This window comes from Carassius carassius, chromosome 20 (assembly GCF_963082965.1).
Source record: "Carassius carassius chromosome 20, fCarCar2.1, whole genome shotgun sequence".
NCBI lineage: Eukaryota > Metazoa > Chordata > Actinopteri > Cypriniformes > Cyprinidae > Carassius > Carassius carassius.
The window spans coordinates 18,727,531-18,755,228 of NC_081774.1; the positions used below are offsets into that span (position 1 = coordinate 18,727,531).

General features: G+C 37.3%; 1 protein-coding gene across 1 annotated transcript; it reads left to right on the forward strand.

The window, feature by feature from the left end:
* The first annotated feature begins 222 nt into the window (after positions 1–222).
* On the forward strand, positions 223–26,243 carry LOC132096585 (serine/threonine-protein kinase N2-like). Its single transcript, XM_059502031.1, has 22 exons — positions 223–600; positions 4,758–5,049; positions 7,848–8,002; positions 9,924–10,050; positions 10,138–10,283; positions 17,669–17,897; positions 18,487–18,669; positions 18,798–18,907; positions 18,996–19,139; positions 19,373–19,448; positions 21,265–21,424; positions 21,521–21,638; positions 21,905–22,026; positions 22,098–22,182; positions 24,071–24,162; positions 24,242–24,418; positions 24,504–24,566; positions 24,665–24,741; positions 24,817–24,959; positions 25,479–25,586; positions 25,677–25,757; positions 25,863–26,243. The coding sequence occupies exons 1-22, from the start codon at positions 580–582 to the stop codon at positions 26,064–26,066; spliced, it is 2,913 nt and encodes a 970-aa protein (XP_059358014.1). The 5' UTR covers positions 223–579; the 3' UTR covers positions 26,067–26,243.
* Positions 26,244–27,698: the final 1,455 nt, after the last annotated feature.

Consider the following 27,698-nt stretch of genomic DNA (forward strand, 5'->3'; position numbering starts at 1 on the left):
ATCGCAGTAGAAGAACATTTGCTGTTTTTAACGGAATTAAGTCCTTATTAATTAAAGTCATCTAAAATAATTCGTGGTCCTACTCCTATAGAATCAGATTGTTATGTTGAAGCCTATTCCTGCGTCCCACTGTGCACACTATCCATGCTAAATACTATGTGATATTAGTCATTTTCAGTACTATTCAGGGCAGATAGGGGTGATAGTATGCACAGTGGGACTTAGGGAGACTGTTATTGATCACATGATCGAGGGTGGACTGGCCGTAGCTGAACTGGGTGCGGGAACAGAAACTTGCACTTGGGTTGCTCTGCCACCCGCCTGCCCTTGTTCCGATATTAGCAGCACAGCTCTGCCTTCACCCCAAAAGCGCGGATCTCACTCTGAGCCCTTGCGTTTGCAACAAACCGACTGCTCAACAATGGGACCCCCTCCGTATCCCGGCCATGCTATGGATCGTACTCCAAATAAAGCGCTTTTCGTTTGAGACAGAAACATAACAGGCTTGTTTTTTGGGAGTGACTCACCTCCCCTTCCCCAGAGTTTGATTTAAAAAAAAAAAAACAGTTCACAACCAAGATGGCCGCCGATCCCATGCAGGTAGGAAAAGTTTTTTATTTCATACAATATAGATGTAAAGAATCTTAAAGTGTGCACGGCGACTTTTATGCTTTAAAACCTAGTATGCGCCCTAAGCGCAGCTCTCTCGCGCACTTTCAAGCCACTACTTTACTTCCTTTGGGACGAGCTGCTCTCTCCGCCGAGGAGCTCATGACACGGGAAAACGGGGAATGTGGTCCGAAAACGCTTATGACAGGAGTTTAGAGCTTGTATTTTCCCCGTACAGTCATATTAGTGTCTCCACATTACACTTAATTAAAATTTTATGCCATGTTGCCTAGTGGAAACACGGAGTTGTGATGTGTTGGAATTGTACACAGTAGCTGTGTCTCAAAACCCAGTGAGCTGCCTACCTAGACAGCAAAACTAGTTGAAGAGGTTAACTAAATCAGATTTAAATGAAGATAATGGATAATTGTGAAATAAATCCACTGCCTCTAGCGTGGTATTACCATAGCTTCCCTACTGTGAGATGTAGTATAGTAAAGTTTTCTATACTGGGAAGTTTCGAATTAAGTTCTGTTCTATTGGTTTATGCTTATGTTTTTCAACAAATGATTTTGGGCTTGTCTTTTTGTCCTGAAATAGTGCTGAACTGCAGTCTTGTTTCCAACACTTTGAAACTAGTTATCATGATAGTGTAGAGTGGCTCGTTGTTTAAAGTCAACAATACTAAACAATTTATATATAAATGATTTCTATATATATGTATATATATATGTGTGTGTGTGTGTTTATCTGCCTTTAAGACTTAAACATCAAAATTATGTTTTTGGTAAATGGATGACAGTCAGTAACTGCAAAGAGTTGTCAGCCATTATAAACTGACTTCATTAAAATGCATTATTATGGAAAGCAACTGTATCCTTTTACTACAATAGTTATTTGAGAATCCTCCCATTTTCACTTTTTATGTCATTCACAATGACACAATTTTGAGCATTTGTGAATTCAGTTGTCTGCAAAGTCATGTCCTGTCAGATGTCATTTTGTCAGTGCGTTCAAATTACAACCAGGAATCTGTTGTGTTTTTCTCGGTTTTTGTAAGCTGGAAATGACACTGTTGTTACTGAAACATGATTTGTCAGCCTTTTTCCCAAAACTGATAAGTCCCAAGACTATTATGGAAAGTGGACGAGACACTGCTGCTTAATTTGGTGTTATGTGGTGAATGAGAGGTCTGGAGACACTATTGTTGGTTAAAGTGCTCCTCAGGACTGTATGAAGGGAGATTTTAACCCTCAACAGTTTGAGTATTAATGAGAAAAACGCATTATTTAATGGAACAGTTTTTTGTCATGCAGATTGTGCTGTTTTGATATTGTTTTTTTTTTTTGTTTTTTTTTTTTGGAATCCACTGTGAGACACCAATGTGTCCCTGAGCAAGACACTTAACCCCTAGTTGCTCCAGAGGCGTGCGACCTCTGACATATGTAGCAATTGTAAGTCGCTTTGGATAAAAGCGTCAGCTAAATGAATAAATGTAAATGGTTTTGTGTGTTTCACTTGAGTGTAGCGGCACAAGTGAGGAAGACATAAGGTACAGCTGGCTCCTAAAATGTAGGACAGTTGCTTTTCCATGACCTTCAGTTGCCCCATGAGTCAGTGCTGTACGTGCAAGCAGACTCAGAGTGTCAAAACATGTATGTCAGTTATTTTTTATTTGTTTTATTTCTTTCTGCAGACAGTGAGATTTTAAAGTCATGGATGAAGTATATAAACAAGGGGGTCACCATAGCTAAAATTTCAGAACATTCGCTCCAGTTCAGCTTTATATTAAGAATGCACAATATATCACTAACACATAAATTATCCACAAACATCAGAGGACAGTATTTCAATTTATGTGTATCTGTCAATATTAAATATTTAAAGGTGTAATTCACCGTTGGCAAGATGGGGTTTTAATAAAAAGTTGGCAGTCTGTGCAGTAAAAAGACATTTAAGAAAAATTGATTTACGTCATCTGGTGGAATATTGCTGGCAAAAATAAGGGCATATCTTGGTCCTGGTAAAATGGAAAAATACACAATGCTAACTTGTATTCATTACAGACATTGCAACAATACAAAGTTGGTTTGAAATGGGAAAACATACCCTTTAAATGTACATGTTCATTGAGGTTAAATTTAGATTACCTCTGCTGTCATCTAATGCTTACTCATAGTTAATCTTTAAAACACACCGTTAAATGTAAATTGTCAGTCTCAGAATAACTATACATTTTTCATTCTGTGCATTAATGCTGTAATGCCTCACTTGTAGCAATTAAATGACTTAATGATTTTAGTTGTTAGTGTTTTCTTTTTTGCATTTAGGCAAAATAAAAAAAAATGTAACATCCATTTATCAGTTGATCCTATTGGTATCTTCCAGCGTAATATTATCAGTGCATCTCTATTTTTATAATTTGAATTTTGATTTATTTGATATAATACGTTATGGATTCAGATAGTGATGCACCGATATAATTTTTTTTTTTGCCTGATACGATACCGATTTTAACAAACAGCTATAGGCCGATACCGATATCGGTCAATTGCATAAAGCAGAGCTTACAAATGAGAAGAAAAAAGAAGTTGGTTCCCTCCGAGCAGAATTTGAATTTAAACATTTCTGTTCCTGCGATCCTCTGAGAAACCGGTTTCAGTAGAAAACATTTATTATGTGAACTATAGGCTTTGTTCTTCTCATTTTAAATTGAGCAGTATAACATTTTATGTTTCTTTAACTATTTTATTTTGATAATGCAGGCTGCCATTTCAAATTAGCAAAAATAATTGTTGTATGTGCGTGTGAGGCACAGACGCAATCACTGCATTGTTTTCCCAACTGTTACCCCGTAATTTATGGTCATACCAATGCTGGTTTGTTATACAGATAGAAGCAAAACATCATTCAAAACTGTAAAGCTTTTGTAAAATAAAGAAAATTGCTTTCTGCCATCTTTTTCCCCGTGAACTTTGGAGCGCGTTACAATTATCCAAAACTCAGCACTATTTTATTCTTTCTTTTTTTTAATCTGTTAATGATTTAAATGAAATATATTTTGTGTATAGGCCTATATATTCTTTTTTTATGTAGCCTTTATAGTTTTATTCTGTTTTCTCCGTTTACAGAAATGCTGCAGGTGCATGATTTGTCCTTGTGTAAATCCGTGTTCTACACTGGTTTCAAACAAAAAGCTGCATATTACCTGCCATTCATTTTCACTTAAATGTAGGCTTAATGCTTGGCAGTTCATGACATATCCTTGGATAAACTCTAATGCCAGTACATTGCCATTGTGACTTCCTTATGATGAATTTACAGCTGAGCACGCATTTCACTCGTTGGATGGTCAAGCGGCACGTTTGCATATGGCCGTACTATGCCGTCTAACAAACCATATTTTTTACAGATTTTTTGTTTTGGCAAGTATTTAATTCTTTTGCCCAGAGAAAAATGTTGGATTAGGCAACAGTCATGCAACTCTTTGTCTCCATGCAGTTAATTAATAAACCATCGGTATCGACCCTTTTCCTGCTATTTTCAGAATGCCAGTGGCTTTAAAGTAATCAAAAACTGGCCGATAAATATTGGCGGCCAATACAATGGTGCATCTCTAGATTCAGATATATTTTGCTTATTGTCTGTGCATGCTTTGACAACCCTCTCCTTCACCTTCCTTTAGACCTGAATGAGCACATTCTGCTGAAAGTTTTTTTTTTTTAAGCTTTATTTATGGCTCCACTTTCTCCTGGAGGAAGATTAGAGGAGCCGTGTCAGTTCTCTTACATATTGTAAGTGAACTCATGAAGAGCTGGGCTAAGCAGGCTTTGGCTCACCCACTCTCTCAGACCAGTTATCCTCCCTCCTGATGTCAGTGATACTGTGCTTCTTTATGTGTATGTGTGCCTCTGTGTGTTTTCGTTCATGCTTGGGGGTTAGTGTGCTGGGTGATGTGAATGCAATATATCATGAATCCTAATACTGGTGACAGTTATGCCTTAGGAGGGAATTTCCTTCAGGTGTTTACTAAGAATCTTTTCTTTTTTGCATGAAAAAAGACCTAAGGAAGTCTTTGAAATTGTTTTCAAAGACTAAGGTAAGAATATTAACATCCAAATATATTAATATACGTTTATTTTGTACAGGCTCACATGGTTTCGGACCGGCTGGGCCTGGGGCACAACCTTGACCTGTCTGATACCATGGTGCAGCAGAAGCTAGACGAAATCAAGGAGCAGATCAAGAGGGAGATCCGCAAAGAGCTGAAGATCAAAGAGGGGGTGGAGAACCTTAGAAAGGTCACCACAGAAAAAAAGAGACTGGCATATGTTGATAATATACTCAAGAAGTCCAACAAGAAGTTAGAGGAGCTGCATCAAGAGCTGCAGGAGCTCAACGCTCATATTGTGGTGAAGGACCCAGAGGATCTTCTCTTAGGTATGAGCAAAGCTCTCATAAGTTAACTTTAACCATCTGTAGTGCCATCAATATTTCTACACACGAACCATTCAAAGGTGTGAGGTCAGGAAGATATATTTTTAAACAAAGCAATACTTTAATTCAGCAAGGATGCATAAAGTGTAAGTAAAGACATTTATAATGTTATAAAAGATATCTATTTCAAATAAATGCTTTGAAGAGTCCAAAAAAAGGTATCATGATTTCTACAAAACTATTAAGCAGCACAAACTTTCAACATTGAGAAAAATTATAAATGTTTTTGAGCAGCAAATTAGAGTGAGGAACTCCAAGATGATCATAAATTCCTAAACCCAGTGACGGCATACATGACAAACCCATTTTCACTTGTTCTTACTGATGCTGCCAAGACTTTACAAATCATTCTTGCGGTTTCCAGTGGGTCATCTTTTCAGTTCATAACATGCTTCTCCACAGTATCCACAAATCACTTTTTGATTATTTTGAAGATAAATAGCTTTTACATGTGAGATATGTGTGCCTAGACAGTCACACACTACAGGTTTAGCAGTTCTGGACTGTAATATTTAGTTGTTCGGATATCTTAAAGAAGCTTGGTCAGATCTCTCACCCTGCTAACCACATCCTTATATGCAGCCTGGCATGGATATTATCTGATGAGAAAGGGCTTTTGTTTGGTGACTCAGCGCAAGAGGAATGTCTCCCATGTCACACCTCAGTCTGTGTCGGCTAAGCAGAAATCAGCAGATGCCACTCGAAGACAACATTGCTCCAGTGCCCGTGCCTCGCTGGTGATGTCATGGTTGAGCAGCACTTGTTGGGAGTCCAGACAGTGGAACTGGTCAGGCTGTTCTACTCACTGCTGATGGCTCAAGCCTTATGCACTTTATTATATCATCAGCTCTTATTACATCCATTACACAGACACATATGTTTGTTATTGTGTGTAGCAAATAAGTATGAAATAAATAGTAAGTCCAGTATGTTATAGGACTTCAATCTACTTTTAAGCACCTTTGAAGTCTCATTGTAATACCTGCTGTGTGGGTGCATTTTTCCTCACCCTGTGGACCTTTTTTTTATAATAACCATAACACAGGGATCTGTATTAATTCCTTGCTTAATATGACGACTCATCAGTCTTCAAGTGCTTAACAAAAGACACTTGTTCTTCATTAACATGTGCTACCACACTAAGGTGCTTTAAGAAGAATTATTTATCACCTTCTCACTGAAGCTTTTTAATGGCTGCATTTATTTGATCAAAAACAGTAAAATGTTCATTATAACTGCTTTTTTATTTTAATATATTTAAAAATCTATTTAATCTATTTCTGTGATGCAAAGCAATCATTCAGCAGCCATGACTCCAGTCTTCAGCGTTGCATGATCCTTTAGAAATAATTCTAATATGTTGAATTGGAGCTCAAGAAGTATTTCTTCTTATTATTAATGTTTAAAATGGTTGTGCTCCCTAATATTTTGCGGAGACCATGACAAGGATAGTTTTAGGATACTTGAAAATTCAAAAGACCCTTAAGGATCCTTTGTAATATTTTAAATGTCTTCTTGACTTTTGATTTTGATCAATTTGATATATTCTTGCTAAATAAAAGTATTAAGTATTAAGTTAAATGAAGTATTTAATTAACTTTTTTTTTCTTCAGTCAAAGGATTGATTATTTTTAAAAACCTGCCATTGCTGCCTATGTTAAAATGTTTGTTTCATCTAAATGTAGTTAAAAAATAAATGCTAAATGTAGGCTATATATATATATATATATATATGTATGCATTTTTTTCATGCACCAACAGTAATAGTAACATTTATTTAGACTTATTACATGGGACCATATTGATTTAACTCAAAACTAGAATAATAATTGACCTTACCAACTGTATTATTGCTGTTGAAGTTTAAATCATAGATGCTACCAAAAACATCATATTTTTTTTGTGTGTGTGTTTTGTCTGCTACCTTATTTTTTTATTACCCAGCTCTGCAGTCACATAAAGTGCCTTTATGACAGCTGATGTTTTTGTTTGTTATTAGCAGAAGTCTAACAGGTTTCATTTATATGTAGAAGTGGGGAGTTTTTACTTGTCTGGACATGAAAAGTATTGCTGTGCTTCATTGAAATAATTTCTGTTTTCCCTGTCCTTCATCAAAGCAACCAAAATATGTTCCTGGAAAGCTGCAAAACTTACAGAATTAAGCAACCACCCTCATAAGAGTGCTTGCACCATATGAACATACTTTTAACCAATAAAAATAGTTTCAAATTAATAAAAAGCATAAATATTCTTACTTGAATTAGTGCAGCTTCTAAACGTGACTCTTAATGTTACTCAAAGGTCAAACAAAGAATCAGGTACTCTTTTGCAACATCCTTCCTGTTTTTTATGGTTTAGCCAAAAATCTGGAAGTGGCCACAGAAAACTGCATAAACTTAATTTCTGTTGCTCTCAGACTACTCGCCTCTTTTTTTCTGATCCAAAGAAAGTATCATTATTTAGTTGGTGCTGGTGTTGTGAAGTAGTTGAAGATATAAGCTGCCAATCAAACAACTCTGGAGAGGATTGACTTTGATTGTGTTGACAAAAAACACAGAGACATTTCTCAAATTCTCTTTTACCTCATACAGGTTTGAGTGTAGGTTTGTTATGATGGTGAATAAATAATGACAAGAGTTATTATTTTTTGGGAGAACAATCCTCTTATTTCTAAATTTCTTCAGGAAGTCTGTCTTTAGAATCTGTTTGGATCCTACTAACTTTTACCATTTCTTTCCCAGAGTGCCCTCTTACGCTGGACAGCCCTAAAAGTGAAGCACGGACATGCACTATCAGCAGCAGACTAGCAGCTCTAAAAAAACAGAACGACATTGAATTGAAGGTGAAACAGGGGGCCGAGAACATGATCCAGATGTATTCAAATGGCTCCTCAAAGGTAGTGTACCATTTGGTTTTATTTAATGACTCTTCGCTTGAGGCTTTTTTTTTTATTACCAGTGATGCACACTCCAGGTTCTGTTGTTTACAAAGCACATGAGAGAACACTATATAACCATCTTGGCCCTGAACCAGTCAAAAGTTCGGAGTCAGTAAAATGTAAATGTTTTTGAAAGAAGCCTTTTGTGCTTACCAAGGCTGCAATTATTTGATGAATAATATAGTAAAAACAGCAATATTGTGAAATAAGATTACATTTTAAAATATTTTTGACCTATTTTAATGTATTTTAAAATGTAATTTATTCAGCAGCCATTACTTTAGTCTTATGATCCTTCAGAAATCATTCTAATATGCTGCTCAATTGCACTGTTTAATATTATTGTGGAAACCATGTTACACGTTTTAAAGATTATTTGCTGAATGGAAAGTAGCAGTATTAGTATCTTTTGGAACTTTATAAATGACTTTACCATAATTTTTAATCAATTAATTGCATACTTGATGGAAAATGTAGGCTATTCCTATCCTTTAAAAAATTCGTACTGACCCCAAACGTTTAAATGGTAGTCCATTTGTAAGCGATAATTGCCAACACGTCTAAATAAAATGTTTAAATACACTCGGATAGAAATACAGGCTCCAGTACTACTGCTTTGCTTTAATGACATGAGTGCAGCTTCTGTGACTTGCCTGAGAGGTTTGGCCATAGGAGTGGTGCTGGTGATGAACTTATCCCCTCTGGCAACACACACACACACACAAACACATGGTGCAGCCCTATGGGAAATTTGCAAGGGCTGATGTCAACCAGGAAATGAGTTGTAAACGGAAGCCTTTCCTTCTCACACACTCTTGGCACTGTAGCAGTCCATGGAATATGTTTAGCTTTTGACCAGCTTGCACAAGAGTTCTAACAGTGTTAAATATTTTACATTAATTAAATAAAGTGAAGTAAAAAAAAAAAAAAAAACACTTTTAAAATGGGGATGCACAATGTTGGATTTTGCCGATATCCGATATGCTGATATTTTTCAACCCATTTTGGCCGATAGCTGATGCCGATACCGATATATTTTCTTTTGTTTGGAAGCAACACCAAGTCTCTCATGTGCAAAAGTTATTAGCAAATTATTTTTCATTTTGATTAAAGATTTAACATTTGTAAATTTTCTAAAGCAAGAGTTTTATAAATTCGGAAAATCTTTTAGAGCTCATAATTTGTTTAAAAAATATAACCTATAACATATTAATGAATAAATCAGTATATATAATATTATTTAAGTGACTTTTTTTTCATGTAAGCTATACCTTCTGAACTTTAAATCAAAACATACTCATGATTTTATGGCATCTGTTACAGCTGTATTTAATCAGAAACAGTCTAAATGCTATTTGTGTATGTTGCTTTAATTTTATTAGGAGTAGGCAAACAACGCCTCCAAAGGAATTAAAACTAAACGAAAGGTTATTAGGACCCGGGGGAGGCTGTCGGTGCACGGTCTATTGCTGTTGACTCTATAACACACTGAACATGTCATTCTGTACGTGCATTCTTAGTTTAAATGCAGCAATCCAAAACAATGATTCTAATCATAATTCAGGCAAAACTGTACTTCAAGAATGAGCCACACTGCTGACATGATCTCGCTAGCACATCCTGAGCACATTTTGACTTAATGTATTTGTCCTTATGGGCAGGAAATATTGCCATAATTTTTCATATCGAGCTAATGCTGATATTCACATTTAAAGCCATTATTGGGCGTTTCCGATATTGGTCTGATAATATTGTGCATCCTTATTTTAAATGGATAATGAAAACTGAGTTTAGCTGAAAGAATATTTCCTGTCATCACATAAAATCTCTATTTGTTTTTGCATGACTTGATTTTATGCATCTGTTGTTGACTTTGCAGGACAGAAAACTGCTTGCAACAGCACAGCAGATGCTTCAAGACAGCAAGACCAAGATCGAGTTCATCCGAATGCAGATTCTCAAAGCCAGCCAAACCAGCGAGCTCAGCTTTGACAACAACGTCATTGGTAACATTAACACACAGTTCCTCCAGCATTAACATTCACAGTTCAACAAGCACAAACAATAAATATGTATGTGGTGTTGTGGTGCAGCCAAACCCATCATCAGTCCTCTGGACCTGCGGGTGGAGGAACTCTGCCATCACACACAGATAGAGTATGCTGTGGCAGAGGGGGCCAAGAATGTCATGAAGCTGTTGGGCTCTGGTAAACTGGCTGAGAAGAGGGCTCACTCAGAGGTATTTTCAACTATACCATCATCACCATCTTCTGAACTGACCATGTTGTCTGACCTTTAGCACTATTTTTAAGTTTTAACATTTTGACCTTTGCAATCTTGGAAAACAAGGTGGTCAGAGAGACTACCAGCAGTGTATGCTTGTGTGTAAAAAAAAAAAGAAGAAGATTTATACGGTCTTTGATGAAAGGTTTTGATCCATTTAAAACCTTTGAGATATATACACACACACACACACACACACACAGTGGATACCGAAAGTATTCAGACCCCCTAAATTTTTCACTATTTGTTATATTGCAGCTATTTGCTAAAATCATTTAAGTTAATTTCTTTTCCTCATTAATGTACACACAGCACCCCATATTGACAGAAAAACACAGAATTGTTGACATTTTTGCACATTTATTAAAAAAGAAAAACTGAAATATCACATGGTCCTAAGTATTCAGACCCTTTGCTCAGTATTTAGTAGAAGCACCATTTTGAGCTAATACAGCTATGAGTCTTTTTGGGAAAGATGCAACAAGTTTTTCACACCTGGATTTGGAGATCCTCTGCCATTCCTCCTTGCAGATCCTCTCCAGTTCTGTCAGGTTGGACGGTAAACGTTGGTGGACAGCCATTTTCAGGTCTCTCCAGAGTTGCTCAATTGAGTTTAAGTCAGGGCTCTGGCTGGGCCATTCAAGAACAGTCACGGAGTTGTTGTGAAGCCACTCCTTCATTATTGTAGCTGTGTGCTTAGGGTCATTGTCTTGTTGGAAGGTGAACCTTCGGCCCAGTCTGAGGTCCTGAGCACTCTGGAGAAGGTTTTTGTCCAGGATATCCCTGTACTTGGCCACATTCATCTTTCCCTCCATTGCAAGTCGTCTTGTCCCTGCAGCTGAAAAACAGCCCACGGCATGATGCTGCCACCACCATGCTTTACTGTTGGGACTGTATTGGACAGGTGATGAGCAGTGCCTGGTTTTCTCCACGCATATCGCTTAGAATTAAGGCCAAAAAGTTCTATCTTGGTTTTGTGTAATCAGACCAGAGAATCCTTCAGGTGTTTTTTTAGCAAACTCCATGGGGGCTTTCATGTGTCTTGCACTGAGAAGAGGCTTCTGTTGGGTCACTCTGCCATAAAGCCCCGACTGGTGGAGGGGCTTTTTTGTTTACTCGCCAGACTGATATACTATTTTACACACACACACACACACACACACACGTAAATATATATATATATATATATATATATTCTAATCAGCTTATCTTTGTAAAATGGCACAGCTTCTTAAATCTTAGCTTCTTATTCAGTCAGTCAAGCATTATATTTTGGTATTAAGCACTATTTAATGATAGAACTTTAGTGATTAGAACTAAAACTTGGTAACCATAAATGAATGCATATTTGTCATTTTAACTGAACTTAAGATATTTTTGGTCATAGGGTTTCTGTAAAAAAAAAAAAAAAAGTAATAGATCATATTAATTATTATTAAAAGATAATACTACTACTAATTCTACTACCATACGAACAATGGACTATGGATTGATGAGCTGCTGGGTTTATGAATATTAATCACGTTGTCTGGGTTCGGTAGAACTGATTTGCTGAAATCAAAACAGGGATGGTAATAGTTGAGCGTCAGCCAATGAAATTGCCATTTGCGCGTTAGCTCCGCCCACTACCGGAGAAACCGGCATAACTTCTGCTTTTTTGAAAAAGTTGAATAATTCTAAATGAACTCCATTATTTTGACAGGAGAAGATAAAGAATATAGTTTAGATGCAGCGCGTCGATTCAGCGTGGTCAGACTCTCGCTCTCTCTCTCTGTTTGCATGTGTGAGAAACAGCGCTATCAGTAAAGCGACGGGGAGTCGTGCACCTTCACACAGAGTTTACAGAGCGTCAAAAACAGGTGCACTGTGCGTCCATTGAGATGAACTGAAAAGTACAGATCGCTTGATGGAGAGAGAACTCTGAAGCGCTTAGTCAGTGTTCAGCGAGTAAAAATGTGCTAATCTTATAATAGCCTTGAACACAAACACTGGCGAGTAAACTCTAAGAATTTATTAGCCAATGGCTTCCAAAAGCCAGTGATTTACCCGCAATGTAGAGGGTTGCACAGCACCAGTACGAGTGATTGCGTGTGTAAATTAGTCATACCGTTTCTATATTATTGTAAATAGCCTAGTTCCTTCAAAAGTAGAAAAATATGCTATAATAAGTTTTGAGATTCTAAGCTACTTTAGTGATAAATCACAGGACAGCGCTGACAACTAGTTTCTGCGTTCCTCTGTGCACGTGATCTTCACAGCTTCTGTTTATATGAGTGTTCGTGCCACAATGCAGCTGCGCGAACATGGTAGCTCGATATAATAATACACATCCAATCGTATAATCGCTTGAATTTCCAAACCATAAAACAAATACAACCGATAAAGTTTAGTGAAGATGCAAGGCTCACCACTAGCGCGCCATCACTATGTGTTGAACCGGCGTTCAGCTCCGTGTTTTGCTTTTATGCCACTGACTGGACGAAGCAGAGTCATGTGGCTACACACGCGCTAGTATGCTTTTAAGGGGGAAGTAGTAACAGGATTAAAAAAAACGAAATAACCGACATGGGAAAATTACGTCGGTTAGTGGTTCTGAATATCGGTTTCGATTACTTTTCGATTAATCGTCCAGCCCTATCTAGTCGTCCCAAACGTCTTCCATTTAAGGATTATGGAGGCCACTGTGCTCTTATGAAGCTTAAGTGTAGCAGAATTTTTTTTGTAACCTTGGCCAGATCTGTGCCTTGCCACAATTCTGTCTCTGAGCTCTTCAGGCAGCTCCTTTGACCTCATGATTCTCATTTGCTCTGACATGCACTGTGAGCTGTAAAGTCTTATATAGACAGGTGTGTGGCTTTCCTAATTAAGTCCAATCCATATAATCAAACACAGCTGGAATCAAATGAAGGTGTAGAACCATCTCAAGGATGATCAGAATAAATGGACAGCACCTGAGTTAAATATATGAGTGTCACTGCAAAGGGTCTGAATACTTAGGACCATGTGATATTTCAGTTTTTCTTTTTTTAATAAATGTGCAAAAATGTAAACAATTCTGTGTTTTTCTGTCAATATGGGTTGGTGTGTGTACATTAATGAGAAAAAAATGAACTTAAATGATTTTAGCAAATGGCTGCAATATAACAAAGTGAAACATTTAAGGGGATCTGAATACTTTCCATACCCACTGTACATATCTATGTATGTATGTATATTAGGGGTGTAATGATACATCTATTCATACTGAACGGTCACGGTACAGACATCTCTGTTCAGTGCCTTACAACGAATACAAGCAATTCACCCTCAATCCAGAAGGGGGCGCCCGGAGTAATGCAACACATTTTAATAACCGGCTGCAGAAGAACAACAAGCGAATGCCATGAGTTGCACACTTGAAAACAAAGCCAAAACAAAGACAGTGACCATGTGCTGATTCTGAATGCCTCTCTCACATAGAATGACAAAGGTGTATACTTTAAAGGCTTGCGCACTCAACTGTTTGCGAAATGGAGCTGTGTGATTGTGAATCCTACCCCTCTCATTCGGCACAAATCCAAATATTCCATAATATTTCCATTTTTGCAATGTTTCTGAATGCTAAACTATTATTTATTATGTAAATTATAGGCTTTGTATTTCAGTCACGTTTCAACGGTAACACAGAAGCAGGCGCGCTTGTGTTTGGTTCACTGTATTTTATTTTGATAAAGTGCCAACTGTACTGTCAAGTTAGCAGTGCTGGAACTGATATGTTTTGTTTGTGTATACGCCTGCGCGATCACTTCAACTGTTTCCTTATACCAGCAGAATGAACTTAAAACACTTATTGTCTTATTAATAATGCATCACTGTAAAAGATCTACTTCTATTTGTGTACACTCACAATGAAAACAAAACATTGTGCTTTTGTAAAATAAAGAAAATAAATAGGATGTCGCTTTCTGCCATTTAAGTTTCTTTTCTATGAACAAATTGTGTCACAAAAATGAACTGAAACTCAGCATACGTTAAATGTCACACTGTCTCCTGTAGAAAAATAACTCCCACTGCATTGTCATTGACGACTGGTTGGGGAAACTCCTATTTACTCTTACTGAAGCTTGATTTGTTGACGTTTGTGTAGTTGAACAAGCCAATGGTGCTCAAGCCCACCAGAGGGGGGCCATTTCATCAGAATCTTCTCCTTCAGCAACGAGACGATCTCTTCGCTGACTCTGTGATGAAGCAAGAAGCACACCCTGCTCCTTCACCATCAAACCAAGCCACTGCAGTGAAAGGAGATTCCCACAGTCACGACGAGTGTGTCGCCTGTCTGGGGGTCTCTCATGCAGAGGCTGCACTCACCGATAATCTCGCCGTCTTCAGTCATGGATCACATTCTGTCACAAAGGCGGTCCTCCCTGCTCTGTTCTCCCAACTACTTTCTCTCTGAAGACTCTAACCTTTTTACAGGAGCAGCTGGATAAGGGGTGCACCCTTTCTTGGCTTAAAGTCTATGTGGCAGCCATCACAGCTCTAAAGGACTGCCTGTCACAAAGCAAAGCAGGCTGTTTCATTGGATAGTAGACGCTATAGCTCTTGCTCATGCCTCAGCTGGCTTGCAGTGCCCTTTGGCCTGGTCAAGTGGGATCTTTATTAGATAGATTTGACCGGCTGGCGGCTGGTCGTTTACCTTTATTAGATTCTACAATTTGGATGTCCCTGCCCTACAGGCGCGGGTCTTATCCACTTAATGCTTACTTATTTCCCCCCTCAGGTGGGGAAAGTTATCTCAAGTTGACCTCAGAACATTCCGGGTCTCTTTGTGGCTCAGATTTATGGAGCCCTTACTGAGTGTTCCTGGGCTAAGCTCACGGAACAAGCTACGTTCTGCTTAGCACGGCGCTACTGGATACATTCCCCTACTAGTCGTTAATGATGACGCAACAGGAGATCAGCGTCAAAAGGTCAAAAAACCTTATTCAGAAAACCTACCTGTGATTTTTAAAGACATTTATTAGCAAATTCAGGTGTGTTTGGAGCAGGAAAGTGGATCTCGCGAGTTGCGTGTGAATTGATGGCTGTCGTTTCAGTCATTGAATCCAATGAAATGCCACTCCAGGCCGACTTGTATAGCAGTTGGCTACACCCTCTCTGGCCAGCCTGAGCGCCATAGGTTTGTGCAACTACACAAATATTAACAAATCAGGCTTCAGTAACCAAGTAAACAGGAGTTTCCCCAACCAGTTGTCAATGATGATGCAAAGCTCATCCCTTTATCTCAGGGTACTGAGGTTACGTGAGTAACCAGAGCAATTTCTTTAAGGCAAGAATTAATTCCTTGTATGTATATATGTACTGCATATATACAACTACAATTGAATGAAATATTTAGTATTTTCACATCTAAATGGAATTTTTTTTTAACATTTCTACTACTGTCTGTTCAAAATAAATGAAAAGAAACCTAGCATAGTATATTTTGCAAGCTCCGTGGCCAACGAGCTGGATGCGGCCTCTAGAAGAAGCCACCCCCCCTTACCTGCTGGACCCTAAAAAAAAAATATATATATATTAGTGGTGGGCTGTTATCGGCATTTAACGTGCTGCATTAACGGGAGACTCTTATCGGGCGATAAAAAAATATCGCCGTTAATCTATTCTCAAAGTTGGGTTGAGAGTTGGGTCTATACTAGGCGAGCTATGATGACTTTCACCTTGATATTTTAGCGCGGATGTATGCCTAACCAAATTGCACTGTAGGGGGCGAGTCTTCGAACCTGTGTGTATGCCTACTGTGAAATTACCACATCAAACGTGACGTGCTAACATGGATGCAGCTGAAGCCGCCGGGTTTGCTTAAGGGAATTTTTTTTTTTTAAGTAGCTTCCCAATGGAAACCTCAACAAGACGCATGCCTGTTTCCCATATAATCCGTCTGAAGTGCGTATGCAGTCCGTGTGCATTACATATGTAGTGCTGAAGCAGCACGGACTCATACTCATTGTGCTTTCACACAGTACGCATTTGCAGTCCGCTACTTGGTACGTAAACGATCGCTGCACTGCTGCAGACGCACTGCTCCTGGAACGCACTGACGGACCACAACCGCGTGAACGCTGGAATCCGTTAACATGGGTGCATAAAAAAAATACGAAAAGCATACGCACTGCAGACGGAGTATGTGTGAAACAGGCGTAAGGTTTGCACCTTGTGCAATGTGGAATTAGTTTACAGCTTTCTCAAGCACTTTGTGATGCATTTTGGAAACAGGAGATGAGCCCCTGGTCTAAAGCACCACCTGTCCACACATATTCTGAATGCCTTTGGCAGAATTCAAATGAGCCATTTTAATCTAGATTAATCTAGATTAATTCCAAGATTACAGTGAGATTAATCTAGATTAAAAAAATTAATGTATGCCCACCACTAATATATATATATATATATATATATATATATATATATATATATATATATATATATATATATATATATATATATATATATATATATATATATATATATATATATATATGTGTGTGTGTATATGTATACGTATGTGTGTGTGTGTGTGTGTGTGTGTGTGTGTGTATATATGTATATGTATGTACACTTAGAAATAAGCAAGCTTACAATTTAATTTAATAAGCGTAGTTGTGTGAAATAAATTGAAAATTAAATAACGGTTTAATTTGGAAGCTTGCTTGCTAGTATTTGTGAAATAAAAAATCAAATAATGAATATAATAATTTTATTTGTAAGCTTGATTTCTTGTATGACACAAAAAATATATTAATATATAGTTTATTGTTTTTTCGTAATATACATTAAGTTGTGACAATGAATACTGTTTCAAGGTCCAAGCCTCCACTCCATTACAACTTCAAATATCTCAACAGACATTTATGAACACTATTATGGCAAACATTTAAGCTAAGCTTTTAAAAACTCAACTTGTGGATAAGTTAATAAAGACAAAGTTCATTAATGGTGAATTGTTCTGTTAATGCTATTTTTCAGTTTAGCATCTACAAGGTAAAGATGTGGCAAGCAACATTACAGAAAGTTTGACAAATATTTGTGTGCAGAAAAAGTCCATGGTCTGTTGTCAGTAGTGTAGCGATGTATGAAGCACAGCAAACCAAGCAGCTTTCTGTTCATCAATGCAGTGAATTTGCGTAACCAACTTGAGTACAAGGAAAATATGTGTGCTGAAACTGTGCAGAGTTCTGTTGCTGTGACTGGATTTCACCCACAGCATTTCAACAAGCAATAGTAAATGTGACTGCACCTTTAGATTCATATCTGTGCATCCAACTGCCATTAATTCCTCTGCTGTAATTTTGTAAAATTCAGGCCCAAGCCAGGTTTAATGAGTCCAGTCAGAAGCTGGATTTGTTGAAGTATTCCCTGGAGCAGAGACTCAATGAGCTTCCGAAGAACCATCCCAAGAGCAGTCTGATCATGGAGGAGTTATCGCTTATGTCCTCTCCAGCCCTCAGTCCTCGCCAGAGCTTCATATCGACACAGAACATCAACAGCACTGTTAAAAACCAGTACAGCACCAAACCAGCTGCACTCACAGGTGACCAACACATATTACCTTCCGATTTACCTTAAATGTTATTAAAGTGTCATGAAGCTGCAAACGGGGGTCTTTAAGATTAAAATGAAAACAATATATTCTGCAAGAATGCATTAAATGATCAGAAGCGACATTAAAGACATTTAGAATCTTTGATTCTAATTTAAAAAGATTGATTCTTTTTAAAATAAATGATATATTTTTATATGTTTGTCAACGTATCCTGAAATAAAATGTCATGGTTTCCAGAAATATCAAGCAACACAACTGTATTAGAAATTTATCTTGAGCATCAAAGCAGCATATTAGAATGGTTTCGGAAGGATTTTGTGACATTTAAGACTGAAATAATGGTTGCCAAAAATTCAGCTTTACCGCTTTTAAATTACATGTTAAGATGTATTAAAATAGAAACCATTATTTTAAATTGTTATAATATTTTACAATATTATTGTTTCCCCTATATTTTTCAAATAAATTTAGCCTGCGTGAGCATAAGGCTTCTTTCAAAAAATTTTTTAAAATCCTGCTGACCCCAAACTTTCAAATGGAAGCATATTTTAATGGTGATTGTTTTTGACAAAAACAGGCAAATTAGAGGTTCGGCTCATGGGATGTCAGGACCTGTTAGACAATGTTCCTGGTCGTTCTAAAGCCACATCGGTGCCGCTGCCCGGTTGGAGCCCCAGTGAAACGCGCTCCTCTTTCATGAGTCGTGGGAACCGCAGAGGAACCAGCGTTCGGAATCTCTCCAAAAATGATGACTTGTCCAGTTGAGTAGTTCTTAGAGCTTACTTTTAAGTGGCTTTTCACCAGCCTTTCATTTGACTTTACAACTAAAAAGCAAAGCTGTGGCAGTTCAGAAGCTTAATGTGTGTATGTGTCTCTGTTTGTCTCCAGATGAGATTAGTGCTGTTCTGAAGCTTGACAACACTGTAGTTGGTCAGACCAGTTGGAAACCTGTCAGTAATCAGTCATGGGACCAGAAGTTTACATTAGAGCTAGACCGGGTAAACTCACTGTACATTGTTTATTTATGCATAAAATGCTTCTGGGTCTTGTTTATATATATATATTTTGTACGTTTGTTTACCACAGTCTCGTGAGCTGGAGATATCTGTGTATTGGAGAGATTGGCGGTCCCTTTGTGCTGTGAAATTCCTGCGACTGGAGGACTTCCTGGACAACCAGCGGCACGGAATGTGCCTTTACCTTGAGCCACAAGGGACTCTATTTGCAGAGGTACCTTTACAATATTGTCTCTCAGCGATCAATACTTTCCCACAAAGCTCCCTCTGATTAGCAGCAGAGCCCAGAGCTCTGTGAGAAAATCAAAGAGGAATTCCTAATGCGCAGTGACCCCTGAAACCCCCCGGGCAGGTTTTCCCACCTTTGCTTCTCTAAAGAAACTGAGCCTAGTAGAAGTGGAATTTGATTAGTTTCAGAGCTCAATCTAAAAGCCATTTTTGTTACAGGTTACCTTTTTTAATCCAGTCATTGAGAGAAGAACCAAACTGCAAAGGCAGAAAAAGATCTTCTCAAAACAACAAGGTGAGGGCATTTCTTCTACACGGCAGATTATTATTGATGTTAAGCAATTTGACAATTCATCAAAAAGGTTTTCTTGAGCAAAATAAAAAAATGTTGAAAAATAGCTTTGTAGGACCATTTGCAAGACCTATAGAATTAAATTGTGCCCTTTTTGTGGGTGGGGAAGTCGTGGCCTAATGGTTAGAGAGTTTGACTCCTAACACTAAAGTTGTGAGTTCGAGTCTCGGGTCGGCAATACCACGACTGAGGTGCCCTTGAGCAAGGCACCAAACCCCCAACTGCTCCCAAATGCTCTTGGTGTGTGTTCACGGTGTGTGTGTGCACTTTGGTTGGGTTAAATGCAGAGGATGAATTCTGAGTATGGGTCACCATACTTGACTATATGTCATGTCACTTTTCTTTTTTCAGTTGAGATCTTTTGTGCTGCTTAATATTTAGGTGGAAAGTGCAATACTTAATAATACATGTAAAATGTATTTTGTAGATTTTTCAGGATTCTTTGATGAATAGAAAGTTAAAAAAACAGCAGCTTTGTGCAAGTTATGAGAGAAAGGTCTGTTTACATTGTAAACAATCAGCATTTTCAAAAACTGGGTACAATGAGGTGACATTATTTTACTCACCCTTCAACAATCGATCATTAAAAGGAAATTTTTAAGTGTAAAAGCATTAACGAATCATTTTCAACATAACATAAATAACTCTTAAAGATCCTCCTCCTACCCACAGCAATTTTACGTACGCGCTAAATATCATTATAGTAATAGATATATATTTCGTAACAATTACATTTTACAGCATCTGTGTGAAAACAGACATAGAAAGAGACATGGGGATTTGAGTAGAAAAATGAAAGATTCTTAGTGCATTCCAGGGAATTATTCATCATTTATATCATAATAAATTGGGAAAAAAGATCACAAATGCACAGTATATGTTGGCTTTTTTCATATACTTACAGCGGAAACATGAAAATAATGCAGTGGGCTGAAAAGAGCTATTCTATAGATGTTGTTTTTATATCACGTCGCATTAATATACCAAACATAACCTGACTTCTGTAAATAGAAAATGAATGAAAATGTACAGCCCATTCAGTCAAAAGCACGGATGAATGATTTGTCGCAGTCTTTTTGAGAGCAACTTCCCCAAACTGAAAGTGCCTCCCATAATTTAAACCACAGTATGCTCTTTAGGAAAGAGGTGGAAAGATGTTAGATATAAAGTTCTTTACTGACGGTTTGATCAATTTAATGCATCCTTGCTGAATCAAAGTATTCATTTCTCAAAAAAAAGTTTTTAGTGACCCCAAACTTTTAACGGTAGTGCAGGCTGGCTACAGGTTTGTGTTTGGGTCTAATACTGGGCAGGCTGTTTTTATTGTATTTATTTTTGTGATGTAACAAAATCTTAAATTTCATAGCAAGCTGGGGAGAAAGTTACAATATGTTTACATAGAAATTCCAACGGTTTTATTCCAAAAAAAAAATCTTGACTTTTAAGAGCAGTTAATCAAATTAAACATTAAAACTGTCACAAAAAAACAAATTATGGGCCACTTATAAATACAATTCCTTTTCATAATACAGGCATACTGCTTGTAATAAAGCAAAACCATGATTTATTCTCACCTGTCAACAAACACGGGCTTCAGTCCCAAACCTGCACCTTCTGAAAGCTTTCCTTTGTGAAACACCATTTGGTTTAGTTTATGTTATTGTCATTGTAGCTACAGGTTTATATTACCATGATCTCAAAGTTAAGCGTTTTAGAGGGGTCTGATAAATGTGTTTCTTCTCGTCTCCCATGTCTGCAGGGAAACCGTTCCTACAGGCCTCACAGATGAGCATCGGTACATGGGGCCGGCTGGTGAGGAGGGCCAATCTCTCTCCCAATAACTCATTTAGTCCTCAAGTGGCAGAGCTGGCAGCTGAGACTGGACAAAGCAGTCACCCAGGAACCCCTGCTCTGAGGAGGCATGAACATACAATATAATGAACACACTTACTTTGTTAAACTTGTCATTATGCAGTGCTTTCACGTGTCTGTTTTTGTTTGTCTGCCCTCTCTAGTGACCCAACAGTGACAAAACTGGACTTTGACAAAGAAGCTACAAGAAAGCATTACTCTCCTGTTAGTGTAGGAGAAGTCTTGCCTGAGGACAGGATCCCAAACAAAGAGCAAGAACAGGTGACAGCACACACTATCATGTGGTTGTTGTAGAGATAAGCTGTCCAGGCATCTGTGTTGATGTCATCTGTTTTTTTGAAAGCACAGTTAGACTCCTTTAAACTCTGAGGATAAAGATCTGAAGCGGACATGTAATTCATCTTTTGCATCTAAAAGGAAAAGGAAATGAATTGACCGTTTGCCTTTAATAACATAAAGATAACAGCTATCCAGTGTCATCTTGTATAAACAGCGGCAGCTGAAAGGCTTATGTCCTTCTTTTACAGGACGCTTTAACTTCATTTGACTACCGAAATGACAGAAATAGCATCATTGTTCAGTCTGAGCTTGAAGAAGTCGTGGAACATGAGACTCAACCATCAGTGTTACAGCTCAACACAGAATTAAGGTGAACTATTTATAGTTTGTCTTGTACTAGCAAGTATGCACTGCATTACTAAAGGACTTTTGTTGTTGTAGGGATGAAGAGGAGGAAGAACAGTTTCATTTCAGTCTTAAAGACTTTAAATGTGTTGCAGTGTTAGGCCGTGGCCATTTTGGAAAGGTATGAGGCTATTTACAGTTTCCTTTTTCTTTTTTTTTTTGTGGTGATTGCTGAGGCAATATCATTTTTGGATATTCACGTAACACTTTACAATAAGGTTATATCAGTTCATGTTAGTCAATAACCATGAGCAAAACATTTGTTTCAGTGTTAAATGTTAGATAATAAAAATAAAAAAAACTTTGTTTAGGTCTCAAAATAACCCTTTTTTATATTGAGTATTATAATATTGTGATGACTTAATTTATCTGTTGCTTTTAGAATGTTTGATTTGAGATTTTAGTCTTTATTTTAGAAAAATGTATATGTAATATATAATATAATCGATATTTGATATTTTTCTGTATTTGACCATTTATCGGTTCTCATTCACGAAAAAATGATTTTTTTGCTATTTACTTTAGGTAACACTTTACTCAAAGCCTTTATGTATAAAGCTTTATAAATTTAGTTTTAATGCATTAATTGTGCCTTGTAATGCAATGTATAATGCATCGTACAATCTCATGAATAACTGTAACCACAGTTAAAGGCAGGGTAGGTAATACATGTATAAACAACTTTCTTCCAAATTTGTTTAAACTTTCTATATATATCAATGCATAATTAAAATGTAAGTACTCTGATAAAAAGAGTATAAAAATCGAGTGACTCTAGGCCGTTTAATCTGTATTAAACACAGCTCATTATTTCCATTTCGGGACGAAACATAGGATTGGCTTAGGCGACTGTCACTCTCTCGCAACCATGGCAACCACCCTTTTGCCACACATGACCTGCCCACTTGCGCGCGCACGTTTGATTTGAGGAAACAGCACGTTTGATTCAACAGGCACGGATCCTAGGAATACCAAAACAATGGCAGAGAAACAGCAAGCAAAATTCACAGTACCAGCCTATGCAGTTAGTGAAGGCAAACCAGGCAAAAAAAGGAAGACAGTAACAGTACAAGAAAAGGCAATGAAATAAAGAAATAAAACGCGAGTTTATATTGGCGTGGCTTTCCAGCGATGGCGAGAACTGAGGGAACTCAAGGGGCTGAAAAGTGACTCCTTGATGGCTTTATTTCTGCTGGACAGGTAAATCTTTCTTTTTGTATTTTGATCATACATATTTTTTTCATGAAGCATGTGTCATTAGCACACGTAGCTGCGTAATATAGCTAACATAACATTACTTAGCGAGCCGTAGTAGAGGCTTTGGAAGGAGCCCAGAAGGGAGGGGGTGGAGTGAATGGAAATAATGAGCTGTCTTTAAAACAGTCGTGAGAGGTCTACAGTTACTCGATTTTTATACTTTCTTTTTCAGAGTACTTACATTTTAATTATGTATTGATATATAAATAAAGTTTAAACAAATTTGGAAAAAAAGTTTTTTATACATTTTTTTACCTACCCTGCCTTTAATACATTATAACACTTAGCAATTAATTGTTACACTATGGATTTTAAATTTGGTTATAAATATTTTCAACAGTGTTATAATGTATAACAACGCACATTATGAATGATTATAATGCATTATAGCCTTTAATAACCCTTTATCTTACTTTACTGAAAGCCATTATACATAAAGGCTTTAAGTAAAGTGTTACCTAACTTTTTTTGTAAGTGTTTTTTTGTAAGTGTTTTTCTGTGACAGATCATACAGCTGGCAAAAAAATGCTATATATACATTTAAAGAGAGAATGGTATCTTTAACAAGATATCCTCGAGACTCGAGGGTGGTCTTATAGGACTAGTAAACAACCACCATAAATGCCCTAACAACCATATAGCACTACATATACCTTGACAAATACCTGAAATAGTGACAGTGACTTTTCTAGCAGGAAACACCTCTCACAGAATCTAGTTGGCATCTGTTTTCACTTTCCCTTTTCCTTCAGGTGTTATTAGCGGAATACAGTATTACAGGTGAAATGTTTGCCATCAAGGCCCTTAAGAAGGGAGATATTGTCACACGTGATGAGGTTGAAAGGTAAATTGTTCTCTTCTGTTTTATATATGTGTGAGCAAAATGGATTAACGACTAGCTGTCTTATTTTGTATTCTCCCAGTTTGATGTGTGAGAAGAGGATATTCGAGACTGTGAACAGTGTGCGGCACCCATTCCTCGTCAATCTTTTTGCATGTTTCCAGACCAAGGAGCATGTGTGTTTTGTGATGGAGTATGCGGCGGGAGGAGACCTCATGATGCACATTCATGCCGATGTGTTTTCAGAGCCACGGGCCACGTGAGGGACACAAAAGTCATGCTTTTAGATGATTGTAATCAAGCTTACGTCATGTAACATGTTCTGTTGTTGTTGATTGTTGCAGGTTTTATGCAGCCTGTGTCGTCCTGGGGTTACAGTTTTTACACGAGCATAAGATTGTATACAGGTATTAGGAAAAATCTGTTCTTTACTATTGAATTTTTGACATAAATATTCATTGTATTTCATTAAGTGCATTTGAGGATTAATAAATGTATTCTTCAGAGATCTGAAGTTGGATAACTTACTGCTTGACACAGAGGGATTCGTCAAGATTGCCGACTTTGGTCTTTGTAAAGAAGGTAAGGATATGCTTGTTGTTGTGTTGTCTGCTGTACAAAATCCAGAGGCAAATGTTCTACTCTTTTCTGTGTTAGGAATGGGTTACCGGGACAGAACGAGCACTTTCTGTGGCACTCCAGAATTTCTGGCACCTGAGGTGTTAACCGAAACATCCTACACACGTGCGGTGGACTGGTGGGGGCTCGGCGTGCTTATCTTTGAGATGCTTGTCGGGGAGGTCAGACCTCATCCACTTCGGTTTATTCTTTTCTCATCATCTCTCCAAATACACTACCTTAAAAGTTTGGGATCAGAGTTTTATTTTATTTTATTTTATTTTAAATAAGTATCTTATGCTCGCCAAGGCTACATTTAATCATTTAATTAAAAGTACAGTAAAACATAAAACATATATATTTTATTATAAAAAAAATTCTGAAATCATTCTAATATGCTGATTTGCTGTCCAATAAATTATTATTAATGTTTAAAACAGTTTTTTTTGTGGAAACCATTATACATTTTTCTCAGGATTATTTGATGTATAGAAAATGATAAAGAACAGCATTTATTTGAGATAGAAATAACTATAGAAACATTAGAAATGTCCTTCCTGAATGAATACAAATATTAATAAAAAAATAAAATAAAATGTTACTGACCTCAAACTTTTGAGTATAAATCATAAGCTGGATGAGGAGATAATCATATTCATATTCATACTAGCAAATGTATTAAGTAATTCATGTTTCTAAAGTCTCCATTTCCTGGTGATGATGAAGAAGAGGTGTTTGACAGCATTGTGAATGACGAAGTTCGCTACCCGAGATTCCTCTCAACAGAAGCCATCTCCATTATGAGAAGGGTTGGTACTAAGAGCTTTACCAGTGTGAATTTACCAGGTGTGGACACGAATACCAGTCTTGTTATTAACATCTTTCTCTTTCGCACACAGTTATTAAGAAGGAATCCCGAGCGACGACTTGGAGCCGGTGAACGTGACGCAGAGGATGTGAAGAAACATCTGTTCTTCAGGGTAACTTCTGAACCATCTGGCTACATGTCTCAGTTCATTCCAAGCAATGTATTTATCCCTTTCTCTGAATATCAATCTTATCTGTGCCTTATTTTTTATTTCCAGAATATTGACTGGGATGGACTATTAGCAAAGAAAGTGAAGCCACCATTTGTACCCACAATCCAGAGTTCCAGTGACGTTAGTAATTTTGACGATGAATTTACCTCAGAGGCTCCGGTGCTCACACCTCCCAGAGAGCCTCGGCCCTTGACCCAGGACAAGCAGAACCTGTTTGCAGACTTTGACTATATTGCAGACTGGTGTTAGCCACGTGTTGACATCCCTCCCTCTCCACACACACACACACACACACACACACGCAGACACAGATACAGAAAATGTGAATCGGATCATTTGCAAATATCCCTTTTTTGTTGCAGTGTTATTTTAGGATTACCACAACCCCTTTTCCATTTTAACATGAAGAAGAAACTTTTATTTTCAGGTTCTGGATAATTATTCAATTTCATCAGGAACTAAACACTGATCATGAAAAACATAAACTGAGCAGTTTAGTTTACAACTGGAATGAAAACTGACACAATGCACCATGTGATCAGGTGCCTCACTGACACCCCCTAGTGTTGAGGAAGTCAACAGGCCACATCCACATTCTTCTTGCCACAGAATTTCTTCAGTTATACTGAGAACTATGAGCCTTTGTTTTTGAAGCATTTACGATGCATGTAGTTTAAAAAAATCTGTCAGCTGTCAAGGTTAATCCTGTGAAAGCGTTTTGAAGCCATAGACTGAAAAATTAGGTGATACATTGTACCTCATCCAATGAATGTCAAGTTTGCCACTATTTCCAAAACATCTAGCCATTTTAACTGATGGAATCTATACTCTTCCCTACAGTACAGTATTAATGCATTATGATGCAAGTTAGAATGAAAACCGTAAATATAACTACCAGTTATAACTCTAGTCATGTCAATGCTTTGAAACAGGAAATGAATTTACTTCCATTCAGTAAGTTATTTTTTATCAAGTTTCAGGATGGGGTCATGCGTTTTGTTTTTGTTTTTTACCAGACGTAAGCTGTCAGTGGATTTACACTACGTTTAATGGTTTGGGGTCAGTAGGATTTTTAAGTTAATACTGTACGTAATTCAACACTGAAAATTCAGCTTAGCCATCACAGGAATAAAATACGTTTTAAAATGTATTCAAATACTAAACAGTAGTTTAAAGCAACACTATGTCAATTTGACGCTCTAGCGGTTAATAAACAGAACTGCACGCATAACTGGTGCTACATAAAGCTCTAAATTCGAGAATTCACCAAATTCACAAGTGCGATTCACGCAGGTATATGTTACTCCGCAGCGGTGACGACCCGAACAGGCTAAAATAGTCCAAAAATAATCACTTATAAATGTACCGTAGTGATTTGGGATAAGACAAAAACGCGGGTTGGTAGATGAATTTATAATGTACTCGCTCACTATATACATTTTGCTAATTTTGAACGCCGAAAAAGTTACATAGTGTTGCTTTAAAATGTCGATATTATTTTACAATGTTACCGTTTTACTGTATTTTTGTTCAAATAGATTTCTCAAAGAGATTTCTTTCAATAAGGTTAAACATTTTTACCAACCTCAAACTTTTAAACAGTAGTGTGAATGTAACAGGCAATCACATTACCTCATTACCTAATTGTTCCCTACTGAAATTCCTTCATTTCATTTTTTTTTTCCTTCTTATGTGGACATGAGACATGACTGACTGGAATCTATACTAGACACCAAATATATATATATATATACAAATATACTAATAACTGGTCTAGATGTTCAAAAATAGGCCTCTACCTTCATATGTGTAATAAGCAATCCAAGTGGAGTAGAAGATACTAGTTGGAGGTCTGATGTATTATATGGGCTACACTACATA